The 12955-nt window shown below is 40.6% G+C and overlaps 1 protein-coding gene across 1 annotated transcript in view; it reads right to left on the bottom strand.

Moving 5' to 3' along the window:
• The window catches only part of Syt9 (synaptotagmin 9), a 131360-nt gene that overhangs the window by 63358 nt on the left and 55047 nt on the right, over positions 1-12955 (bottom strand). The window contains exons 2-3 of the mRNA XM_077797263.1: positions 10893-11244; positions 1294-1840 (exon numbers count right to left, since the gene is read on the bottom strand). Of these exons, the coding sequence (XP_077653389.1) occupies positions 1294-1840; positions 10893-11244 (899 nt within the window). The remainder of the gene's footprint in view (positions 1-1293; positions 1841-10892; positions 11245-12955) is intronic.

Genomic DNA, 12955 nt, shown 5'->3' with positions numbered 1-12955 from the left:
GAGAAAGAGGTCTGTTCTATCCAAATATCGCAAATCACTTTAATTTTATCAACTGCTATTCTCTATACCTTCTCTAGCTTCGTCTTTTCTTTCCCAGGATCATGACAATGGCTAGAAGAACTCCATGCTATGCTCTCCTTATCTGTATAGCAGTACTAAGCTGGCACTAGTACCTTCTGGCATGTGGAGAGAGGGTGTCCCATAGAATAGCCAAAGTGAGGATGAGTCCCCATTGATAAGAAGTGGCTGAGGGTGGGGGGTATTAGTGAGAGTATCTGGCCACCGGGCAGAGCTTTTGTGTATTCTCTTGTTGAACAGAGTTGAGTCTTTCACTAAATAGGTTCCAAACTCAAGCTGGACCAGTGTCATACATAAGTAAGAATGATGGTGCTTGATCCCTTCAGACACTATGCTGGCCTCTAAAGGGCTAATATTCAGGACAACAAGCTAAAAAGTTATCTCAAGGAATTTGGATGGATGAAAGAAACAAGAGGCTTTAAAATATCAATTATCTAAGAAAATCCAACTTTCCCTTCTGTTTTTGGAATGTCAACACATCTTAGCAGGAGAGGGTAAAGTATGTGAATGGAGTGAAAATATTGCCTTTGGGATTCCATGTTTAAGATGTAAACATGGACACATGGACCAGTATAGAGCACCTCTGTCTTCTCTCCTGGGCTGTAAGTTGGATTTGACCTTCTAGAGATCAGTTTTGCTGTTTTGTGTATCTTCTTTTCGACCTCCTCTTAACTTTGCTTCTGTAAAGTTTACATTTAAAAATGTGGTGCCAAGTATTATCAACCATTTCTACTTCTAGTGTTAAAGTTGAGCCTTTGATTAGCGAAGTGTTGTTGAGTCAACCTGAGAACACAGGCAAGAACTTGGTCTCTCAGACCCAGGCTGCAGAACACAGTGAAGAAGATTCTAAGACCCACTTAGCACAAACAACCCAAGAAAGCTCTAAAGGAAATGTGGTGAGGAGGACAGATATCTGCTATCCATTAGGGAACAGCTAAAAATCAGAAAGCTAAAGAGAAAATGGGATTCTTTAATATAGGTTTCATGAATAATTCTTGGAAATTTCAAAATGAAACTTGATAAAAAAAAACCACTCTGGAAAGGCTCAAAGAGGTTCTAGAATAACATCTATAAAAATATAAACATGAATTTTATACTTTGCACCCCAAATAAAATAACATTAGCAATTAACATCTGGGAGAAAAAACATGTAATCTGTTTTCGGGCTCCCCAAAAAGAACTCCCACCCCCCCAATGAAGAAATGTTGGACTCACGTTAGTGACATATTCAATATCCTTCCAAAGGATGCACTCCCTGGGGAAATCAGCCAAGTCTAAGAAGTGATCCACCACCACTTGGCCGATTAAATCGTGGCGAGAGAACCTGTCAAAGTCGTACACAGAGAAGTGAAGCTTCCGAGCCTCAAGGTCATTGTAGGGAACTGGGAATAAAAACACTTCATCAAACACAGGGTTCAGGGTCTTTCTGTGAACTTTAGTCTGATGTTTTGTTTTCCGATCAGGAAGCAAATAGATCTTGACGTAAGGATCTGAAGTCCCAGAAAAGTCCTTGGCGGGCAAATTGACAGCTTTGTGAATCTTCACTATGAGCTGCTCTAAATCGCAGTCATATTTTAAAATGAAGTTCAGTTTCCCACAAGCTTTGCTGTTACTCCTTCTCCCATCATCATTATCCAATGACCTCTGCTTATATAATTCAGGTTTAATTCTACCAATTCCAGTCAACTGTTCCTGTTTTTGAAGCTGCTGGATATTGAAGTCCGGGTTTGACAGGTTGAGTTGTCTTCGGATTGAATTATGCCTTAAATGAAGAGCAAAACAGGGTGAAGTTATAACCTTATTAGCTACGGGTCTTTCAGAAACTTGTGTCTGGAATGTAGGTAGCTCTTATGTTATGTTAAGAGCTTAGATCTGTGGGCTTTTTTTTTTTTTTTTTGGCCTAAATTCAAAATGCTCATCAATGTGAGTAAGCTGCTCCCTAAGGCTTGAAGCTCAAAATTGAGGCTGGTATCAGGAAATGAACTTACTAACATGTGACCTTGAAGCTTTAAAGGTTTAATGCACTTTCTAAACTGTCTAATGTGCCATTAAAGAAGCTTATCTGGCTGGTGGAATGTAAAGATTTGTATGGGCTACTTTAAAAATGAAATTATTCACCCTTATAGATAATATCCTGAAATTGAAATACTTAGCTAAGTGTTGTCTTTAAAAGAATGAATGCATCTTTCTCAAAATTGCATAGAATTTTTTGTCATTGACTTACAAACTTATAGTGAAGTAAATGAATCCTTTCTGGTTCAATCAAATAATTTCATCACAAGAACACAGTTTTTGCTCATGTAACTAGGATGTGTCTGCCTACAGGGATCGTGCTGACTTTGACAGGTACAAGAGACAGTGTTGAGATTGTGTTTTTGCTGTGCCATATGGGTGATTAGCGATCAGGAGGATTCATTTCTGAAATAAATAATAATGGCACCAAAATTAAAGATGAGCTACTATAAATGAAGATAGGGATTAAGTTAAAGAAGCTTGGATGTTGATATTTGCAAATTAAATATTTGTCAGTGGAGTCTACTCTTCATCCTATCTACTTTTCATCCTATAAGCTTATTGGTTTGAGTTAGAAGTTTCCCTAAAATTCTCTTTAAAACCTGTTTTACCTGTGTGGATCCTCACAAGTTGAAAAGGTTTTTGTTGTTGTTGTGGTTGTTTTTTTTTTTTGTGTGTGTGTGTGTGTGTACCAGGGATTGAACCCAAAGGCACTTTACCACTGAACCACATCCTCAGCCCTTTTTTTTAATTTTTAATTTTGAGATGGGGTCTTGCTAAGTTGGTTAGGTCCTTACTAAGTTCTTAGGCTGGCTTTGAACTTGTGATCCTCTTGCCTCAGCCTCCCAAGCTTCTGGGATTACAGATGTGCACCATTGCACCTGGCACAAAGTTGGTTTTAGGTTATTTTTGCTTGTTTTCAGCTCCAAATTGACAGTCTTTATATTATGTTATATGTAGCTACTCAATAAAATAGTCTGTGGTAAAAGGGACAGCCAGGATATCTCTGAGGGACTAGTAAAGAGGTGGAGAGGCAGAGCAAACATTGGTATTTATCTTTAATTCTTTTCTTACAACTACATTGTGACATGAAGGTGTGATAAACAGACCTCAAAACATGGTTGAAATTATTCAACCTCACAGATGTCACAATGAACATTTCTCTTCCTCCAGAAATATCCTCCTGATCACTAATTATCCATCTGGTATAACAAGAGCACTGTCACAGAGCTGTCACTTGTATTTGACACCAAACATAGTCCCCAACAAGCAGATACACCCCAGTTACAAACATTCCTTAATGTGCAAAAACCATGTGGTCTGAGATTTCAATTTCTTCCAGAGAAACCCACATTCTTCAGGTTTCTCTGCGTCTCATGATTTTGGGGGTCCAGGAGGCAAATGCTGGTAAGTGACCAAACTGGCCTTCCACATTAGTACAGCTAGGCCATTCCCTTGTCTAGAATTAGAACCAGTGTGGTGCTAGAGCAGAGCTTTTATCTTGCTCTGTCAGCCTCTGAGGACAAAAAAAGTTGTCAGGAAGCAACAAAGGCAAGAAGAGGATGGGACCAGTGCCATCTTCCTCTGTTACTGATTTTTCAATATGGGTTAGATCCAAAAAGGGCCCAAGCTTTGGTACTCAGTCAGTTCCCACAAACCTGAGTGGGGATTAGTTAATAGGACTAACTAGTGGGGATTTGTATGGACTCTTCTAAGTGCTGTTTAGTTAGTGGTACTGATTTACATAATATAAATGCACCTTCAAGACCCACTGGATGCTCCTTCTTGGATTGGAGTCTGATGTAGCAACAATTCTATGTCTCCCAGGCCCAGCTACTCTGTGGCCCTTTCTTCCCTGGGTGGCTGCTGAGCAGAGTCTCTGTGAATGTCACCTTTGAGGGTTTTTTTGGTTTTTTAAACTGGCTATGTATTCATCACATCTCAGCAATGTTTTGTTTTAGATCTTGTCTGTAGGACTAATTCTACCAAGTAAATTTAAATTTAAAACACATGGATTTGGCTACTTAGAAATGGAACATATTCTGTTGCACATGTGCATTTTTCTTAGACACAAAATGTGCAGAGAAATTAGTACTACATGTTCGGACCTTGCTAACCACAATGGATTCCCAGCAGGTAAAGGGAGTGAGGTGGAGAGGGCATAATGGATTTGTACTTCAAAGGCCAAAATAAAATTTCATTCCAAGTACCTGATTGCCCATGAAGACCCATATTCAAAATTCCAATATAACCAAAGATTCTTCTTAAAAACCAATCACAAATATGAATACTATTACCTACCAAATGTATTACATGCTAATTTATTTCCCAATACTTTTTTCCCCATTCAGAATTACTCCTGGGCAAATAGTTGAATTTTAGGTACTGGCATAAAGCAGATAGCAAAGAATAACCAGGCACAGCAGTTTCTCAATGCCTGGGGCTCCTTTCAGGCGGCACTGAGTTTACGGGAGTTGGGGGAAGGGGTAGAACAGAGAAGTTCAGAACAGCCAGAGAATCTGGGTAACTTGTAACTTCCTGCATAACAGCTAGAGCTCCAGGGGCTGAGAGATGAGAAAGTAGATCACGAAGGCTGCCCCAGGGACACAAAGGAGAAGATGAGGTAGAAGAAATTGAAAATCAATATTCTATAGCTTTTATAGGCTACTGAAATGGAAGCAGGAACAAAAAGCAAATCCAAAGCAAGAGGGAAGAATGATCCGAACATAGTGTTATGAACTGAGCTCTCTCTACCCCAAAAGAGGGGGTTTCTAAATGGTCAGTGGAGGTGGTCTTTGAGTGTCGTATACAAGAGGTTCTTCAGGACCTGGTCTGGAACTTTAATATCACAGAGTGACATTGATTATGATATTGAGTGATCATGGTAAGGGGGAATCTGTGTTCAAAACACAGTTTTCTGAGTAGATCTGGGGATCCTGGATTTTGGTGTTCTCAGGATTCAAAGTGCACAATAAATGGAAAGAGAAAAAAGTAAACCTCAAGGATGGTGGGAGAGGGAGGCAGAAAGCTGAAAGATAGTCTCCTCTGTAAGTAACTTGCTACAGAGAAGCTGGATGCTGGGGTTTAAACTCAGCTTCCTCCACCTCTCATTCTCTCTCAGGGGCAGCAGAAGCAATTTCCTATCATGGAAGAGACAGGGAAAAGAACTTAAAGACTGAACTTGGCTGAGAAATGAAAAAGACCTGAACTGGAAGATTTGTGGCTGAGCCTGTTGAAAATTTGCGTTCAAATATAATTAACAAATTTTGTAAAGTGGGTTTCCCATAATAAACTCCAAAACATAACTTGTACACCTGACGCAATCTAAGCCTTGTGCTGAGCTGCAGCCATGGGTAAGGAAGAGGCAGGAGCCCAGAAACAAAAAGGTTTTCCTTCTTTCCTTTTCTCAAATGTGAATTAACCAGTCTCAGCTCTAGTCTCAGGCCCTGACTCATCACCCAAATAGCCAACTATGTCCATCAGATCTTAAGAAAGAGGACATTACTGTAATTCAACAAATGTGAATATGCAAAGGAAGTGTCAAGTGGAGCGGAAGTTATAAAGAAGCACAGCCCATGCCTTGAAGGAAATAACAGGTCAGGCAAGCGAGGAGATAGTCCTCCAGGATCTGTAAAGCAGGGCAGATGGGGATAAGTTAGTATTTAGGGGTTAGAGAGCCTGAGAGCAGAAAGGGAGAATGAAAGTCCTCTGGCTTAGGACATTTTCATGGAGCAGATGGTACTTGAGTTGGGCTTGCCTATTTAATTTAGCCTCATCCTTATTCTCTTCCAAAGTGATGTTGTAGACGTCCAGAGAGAAATTGACTAATTTTCATCTTGGTCTCAGCTCTTTAAGAGGATCTTCAGCTGTTTGACTCCAGTTTTCATATAAGCCCAGCTATCATATATATACCCCTTTACATATATGTCCACCACATCTCACATTCCAGGCTCTATAAGAACCAGTGTTTAGAATTCCCAACATCCCTTTCATCTCTGGGTTTAAGGTACAACCATGGACAGGTGCACTCTCTTCCGTGTTCCCTCACCTCAGTGGCCTCATCTCAGAGGTGAAACCCGACCTATCCCTTCCCTGGTTCTGGGGTACTAGTGTTGACCAGGCTTCAAGGTCCAAGGAGAGACAAGACAGAATCAAACTGTAACTTCAGAACTATCACTGATTCCTTGACTACATTCTAGTCAAGGCAGGAAGTGCGGAAACACTGGAGACAGGACGCTGTTTATCTTCTCTGAAACTCCCATGGTGGTGGAGAGGCAAGAGTTTGGTTGTTCTAAACCATAGCAGACATAGAAAGGGAAGAACTAGACAGGTGCTGTTAATACACTTCAAGGATAGAAAGGGAATGGGAACCTGAGATTTTCTTGGCTTGGGCTTCTCTAGTGAATGAGATAATGAAGGCATCAAGCATCAGGCCTTGGGGCCAGTAGAGTAGTGGGGTCAAGGGCAATTCAATACACTGAAGTATGACCTGCTTCTTCACACCATTTCCCAAGTTAAACAGGTTAGAAACCTTGGTGTCACTGTCAAATACTATATCCCCCATAACCAGCAAGACTTTTGCCCACCAACACCTTATCTAAAGTCACTCATATCATCTGTGTCTTTCCATTCCCACTGTTCCCATGACAGGCTTGGACTAGCCTTCTGTATCCACTCTTTGTCCTATCCCGCATATCTTATGCATTCAAATTAATCTTCTAAAGAACAGTTTGAACACTTCAATGTTTGTAACTGATGCTTTTCTTTTGGGTCTTTAAAGGGAGGACTATATTTTTTTCTCTCTAATACCAGAACCTAATAGAGAATTTGACACATAACAGATGCTTAGTACATGTGTTTATAGTAAGTATACAAACACCATGAACATAACAATTTCTGAAAATTAAATCCCAGTAGAGAAAATACACATTTATATCTAGTTTCAGGGTCTCATGGAAGTTGAGATAGGTCTAGGCAACTTCCACTTTTTAAGTTGTTAGTTTATTAAAAATCTGAAGAAATAACTACAAGTGGTTCAAAAGCATTTTGCTCTCAACACAAAAACATAGGTTCACAGAAACGTGCTACTCATGATTACAACATTTAATCTTTGTGTACTACTTATGAGAGTTGTGGCCAGTAAAGAGACCCAAGTTTAAAATGTGATGGTTATCTTATTCTTTCAATCCTGTCATTGCATCTCTGTATGTCTGTGGATTGCTTAATTCAGAAATAAGGTCAAAAGTCTAAATGGGAGACTCTTAATGAATGTGAAGCCTGAGAAAAATGGCCTTCTGCCAGTCTCACACCATTATGGGCCCTACTCAATTTATACTTCTGGCCATTTGCCATTCTTGACAGCAGAACAAGAGAAAAGCAGCCTGCTATTGATCAATGTATTCTATCAGTCATTCATGGGAAAAAAAAAATCTGCTATACACCAGGCACCAGGTACAGAGAAAGAAACAATACAGATGTGGTCTCTGAGTTGACAGAACTCTTTATCTAGTGGGGAGTATAGGCAATAAATAATCACATAGAAATAGTGTTCAATAAAACAAGGCAACATGAGAACTTAAGAGTGGGAGAGAGTGCAGGACAAAATGCATCTTTCAGGTGGGGTGTCAGGGAGACCTTTGTGGGCAGGAGATATTTTAGCTAGGACATTCAAGTTACAAAGGATCCAGGAAAGGCAAAGATAATGGAAAAGCATTCCTGGCTGAGGGAACAGTGGTGTGAAGGTCTCTAGGTAGCAGGAAGTTTGGTATACTGAAGGAGGCGGGAGAGATCCGGCTAGTGTAGCAGGACTGTGATGAGCTTTCTATAGGCAATGCCTCCTACAGAGTCCTCGTAAACAGTGTACACTGGGGTTTGCAACATGGAAGATCTGGTAGGAGGAGAGGCTCTGCCAATACCACGCAAGGCCTTCACAGACATGTTAAGAAGTTTGTGATACGACCAGTCAGTTTTCATAATACCAAAGTGTAATACAGGAAATTTGAGAAGGCTTAAATAACCAGGATGGACTTTCATCTTGAGACATGAATGAGGAAATGAACTTGACAGCCTTTCAATGTTCCTTCTATTTTGGAGAACCAGAGATTTTTGTATACTTGGGATAGAGTCCTCTATAATAAAGCTCTGGTATTGAAAAACTCTTGAGAAATGAAGATATACACATTTCCAACACATTAAATCATTAACAGAGAGGGATTTCACCCAAGTTGAAAAGAATTAATAGGAATTTTAGATAGTTTTAATAGTAATTGAGCATAGAATCTTACATGCTTGGTCTTGCAACAACAGAAAGTCATCCTGACCAGAAACATTTTGAAGATAAAACAAGGTTCATCTTTAGGGTATTCCAAATGGCACTGGTATGAGCCATATGAATCCAATTTGAAAAAAGTTAAGATTTCCAGTGTAAATGCTATGACAGAAGCTATGGCAATCATGGTGACAAGGAGGATGTCCTTAAACGGGAACCTAAGTCATATGCGCAACTGGGCCAAAGAAGGTAAAAGAAATAATGGCTGGCAGAACAGACTACTCAGGGTCATTTCAACAGAGTACTTTTCCCCTTCTCAAATATGTTACTTAAAAAAAGAATGTTAAAAATGTTTTGGAGATGAAGGAAATTTCATTTGCTTTCCCCCTTTGTCAGGAAAAAGGTTTGTGTATGTGTTCTTATAATGCAACACAATCACTAAAGAATCAGAGGACCATACACTACTAGACAAAGATATGTATCTGCAAACAGAACCCACAAAACTAGGTCAGTAGTAATTTAAGTATGAATGTTTTAAATGCATAAAGATGCAAATTCATATTTAATACTAGGTCAAATGCAGCTGGGAAGAATTTAGTTTTCTAACAGCAGTTCAGCTATTGCTAAACCTGATTTTGGTCAACAGAAAAGATAATTTAATTGCATGTCTCCCAAACTAAAATAAATCTAAATGTAAAATTCATTTTACAGGGATAATACCTTTGCTTCCCCCCCGCCTCTCTCTCTCTCTCTCTCTTTTCTTCTACCCAATTTCTACAAATCAGTAGGGAAGATAACAACGTTTTTTCTCTTTTAAGCAAATTATATTTTTGATACACAGGGTACTCATATATTTTTCTAGAATAAATATGATAATTATAGTGATATTATTGGTATAAGTTTATTACAATTATATGGCAGAGTGCTCAGATCAAATCTAATAAAAACAGTTTTATCACCCTGCATTGGAGGAACCCAGACAAGATAAATTACATGCAGAAAAGAACCAAATAGAAGACAATTCCACTGGAATCCTCATCTAAAAGGCTCCACATCTTAAAGTACTGAGAGGATTTTATTATGAATCTGCACCACTGCATGAACTCCATGATGACATCAAACAGAGTTCTAGTTATATTTAAGTCTTAAATCTGAAGAGAAATCCTAGTGATAAAATCTGAGGGTTTCTTGTAAATCAAATGGCAAACAACCGCCCATTTCCTTACAGAGGAATATTTTAAGTTTAGCTCTTTGATTCAGAATTGGAAATGATGCTAAAACAGGTTTCTGAAAAAATTAAACTGTAAACTGTCATATTCCATCCCCCTGAATGTGAATGAGCAGAGCCTCTAGGATAAACTTGATTAACATAGAAAAGGGTAAAATCTTATTTCTGGTTCTACAGAATAAAAGATTTCTTGAAACACCCCCAAACTGTGTTCATACTGTCCAAATAATAGCACATGCTATTCTTTTACTACTCAAGCAAATGTTCTCATTTTAAAGAAAGTTGCTTCCGTGTTGTTTTTTTTTTTTCCTAACATCTCTTATTAAAACTAGGCTGTTATATCCAGTGGTTTAGAATTGGCTGTTTAGCCTCAAACCCACCTTTCTGCAATCTGAGTTGAGAACAGGCCTGTCTCAATGACAACAATGATAATAATAATAATACAAAAAGCAAACTGGCAGCACTTACTAGGTGCAGATCTACAGTGTATGTTGTCATTTCCTTTTAAAAATCACCTGAAAGTTGGTATTATTTTACTTCTCACATAAAAGAGGAAATGGCACATATGGACGTTAAGTAATTTGTTCAATGTTACACATATAGGTAATAATAGGTCAATTCATTAGACCTAAGAGCCCATGATTTTTATTACTCTCCTTCATTATTTCTCTACTGTTTAAGAGCACAAAGCACCCAAACAATAGAAAGAGAGTGACCTAAGGTTTCTAGGTACTCTGTAGGCCTCACAAAGGCTGGAGATGGACAAAGACCTCCAGCTACATTGTGGAGTCTTAAGACAGACTATTTGTGACTCCTAGGCCAGGCCAGGCCAGAAACACAATGAATAAATTCTGCAGCTCTAGGAGGACAGCAGAGAACAGTAGTGAAGGAAGAGCTCAGGTTCTAGTGTTGGTTAAACCAGGGTTCAAATCCTGACCTGGGTGCTTGACTTTGTTACTTAATCTTCTCAACTTAAGTTTCTTCTACTATAAAATAAAATGATAATAGCATCCATATCAAAGTTTTAAGTTATAATAAAATAATGCATATAATGTTTATACATTATACTAGATACATGATAAGTTCTAATAATGTTAGCTATTACTTTTATGGACTTGGTAGAGACTAAGTAGCACTCAGGAACTAACTCCTCACAGGGAGCACAGTTTTCCCATACTCATATTTCTGATACTGAATGGACATCTAAAAGGTTACATGCTTCTTGGCTATTCAATGCCATAACTGACAAAAAAGGGAAGGGTGGTCTCTGCCTTGCATATCAGAAAGGAAGTGGGCATTACTGACCGAGCCGATGAGGTTGGCTCTGTAACTTGGCGCTGCACACGGACGCCATGGGCACAGTTCTCCTGGACCCCCGGCTGGGTGGAGAGGGGAATGTCAGGGGAGGTGTGGCTGATCTTCATGGAGGAGTCAGGGCAGGGTGTGGGTAGATCTAGGAAGTCCTCACTGTTCTCCTGCTCATTGGTCTCTGTGTCCGTGCAGTTAAAAGGTTCCTGGTTGTCGTCTTTGCTACCAGAGAGTAGGCCTCGTTCTCGCCATGGAACCCAGCAGAGTTTCCAAGACACGAAGAGAGACACGCCAAAGAGGGCAAGACCACAGGCAGTGACCACAAGGGTCAGCAGGCTCACTGAGATATCTGAAAAGAAGCAAAGATCAAAGGTCAGTGTGATTGTGCTTCCAATATATATCCATTGCACTGTGTGAGAAGAATCACAGTTTCATCCATTTATTCCTAAGGAGGTGATTGCAGGAGGCCAGGCTGGGGGATGCTGCAGGGTCACCTGATTCTGGGGCAGTAACAATGAGAATTTGGACGCAAACCAAAGGACCAGCAAAAGCAGAGAGAAGGTAAGATAACACGCAGGATGTGTATAGAAACAATGAGAAGCTTGTTCCGCAAGTTGATTGAGACCCTATCCTACATGCAGCACAAATCATTAACATTTTCTGAGCAGGGTACTTGCAATTGTTATTTAAAATTACTGTGTCATCTCAGAGAGCTATATAATGCAATTTGGGAATTAAATTACAACTTTTTAAAACAAGAGACACTAGGGTGTTTTTTTTTTTTTTCACTTTTGCTATTAATTTTAAAAGATCTAAGCAAAACAGAGCTCAAGGTGGGATCCATGATGGCAGGCCAGAGGGAGGCAGCATTCTGTGTTGCTCTGAGACCTGGGTCTCAACTAGTGGGAATACTGCTTTGCAGACAGCAACAGAGGACCCCTCCACAGCTGATCCTGGCACAAGAATCACAGCCGCCATGCTGCACAGGGCCCCAGGCCTCAGCATTAGAAAAGGACTCCCTACTCCCAGACTACTAGCCCACGCAGGTCTTGCGGGTGCCTCAGAAGGACCACCAACATCAGCAACAGCACAGAATTCCCAGACGCCTCGCAGGAAGGACACTCAGCCACTACCCATGCACAGGAACTTCGGCTGCCACTCCTGTGTGGACCCCCATCTACTAGTGTGGGGCTCCCCTGGTCGCCTCCTTCTTGGGACTCGACAGCTACTGCCATAGTCCCCTACTCAGGGTAGCCTGCCTGCACCTAGGGACATCACAGGCTCTTCAGAAAGCCGACAGTTGCAACACTGCATCATCTCTGAACATATTACACAATGCCATGGCCCAGCTCCCCCCACCCAACCTGACACCCCATGGTTGAACGCAGCTGCCTCCATCCTGGATCACCTCCATCACCATCTTTAGTCGGGGCAACTACCAGTTTGGAACACCAGATAGCCAGGTACCCATAATTTTCTAATTCCCCCCAATTCCCAGCAGCCGCTACATCAGCAGAGTGACTGTCCAATACAAACAGCCCTCTGGGACAGGTGCGCAGCCACCAGAGTGCACACACAAGACACCTGGAGAGAAAGGTTCCTGATTAGAAAGAAGAAAGGAAAGGGTAAGGGAGACACACTTTAGAGACTAATTTAGAGGGCAGGAACTGTGAGGTCTACAGGCAAGATGAGGAGATAAGACCCAGCACCCACGTCAAAGGAGCAGACTGCAAAGGAGATCCTTGAGGTGCAGTCTCCCAACTGCATTGACGGGTGCCACTTCCAGGTGCCCTCCACCCAAGACCAACCCTCACACCCTGGTAACCCCCACCATCCTGAGGGTGGAGATACCAACTAAGAACAGACAACACCATCTATTGGATGAGAAGAGAAGCAGGAAAGATACTTATCTCCAACCAAAACAATCCTTGTTTCTTCCTTCGGAGATTTTTTTTTTCTTCTCTCTCTTTATTCTCCAGTCCTCACAACCCCAACATATATGAAACAAAGTACTTTGCATGAATTAGGACACTGAGGACTGAGACAACTGAATACTATAT

Source organism: Urocitellus parryii, chromosome 4 (assembly GCF_045843805.1).
Source record: "Urocitellus parryii isolate mUroPar1 chromosome 4, mUroPar1.hap1, whole genome shotgun sequence".
In the NCBI taxonomy this organism is placed as follows: Eukaryota; Metazoa; Chordata; class Mammalia; order Rodentia; family Sciuridae; genus Urocitellus; species Urocitellus parryii.
The sequence above is the reverse complement of the archived record's forward strand: the minus strand, read 5'-3'. Positions and strand labels throughout refer to the sequence as shown.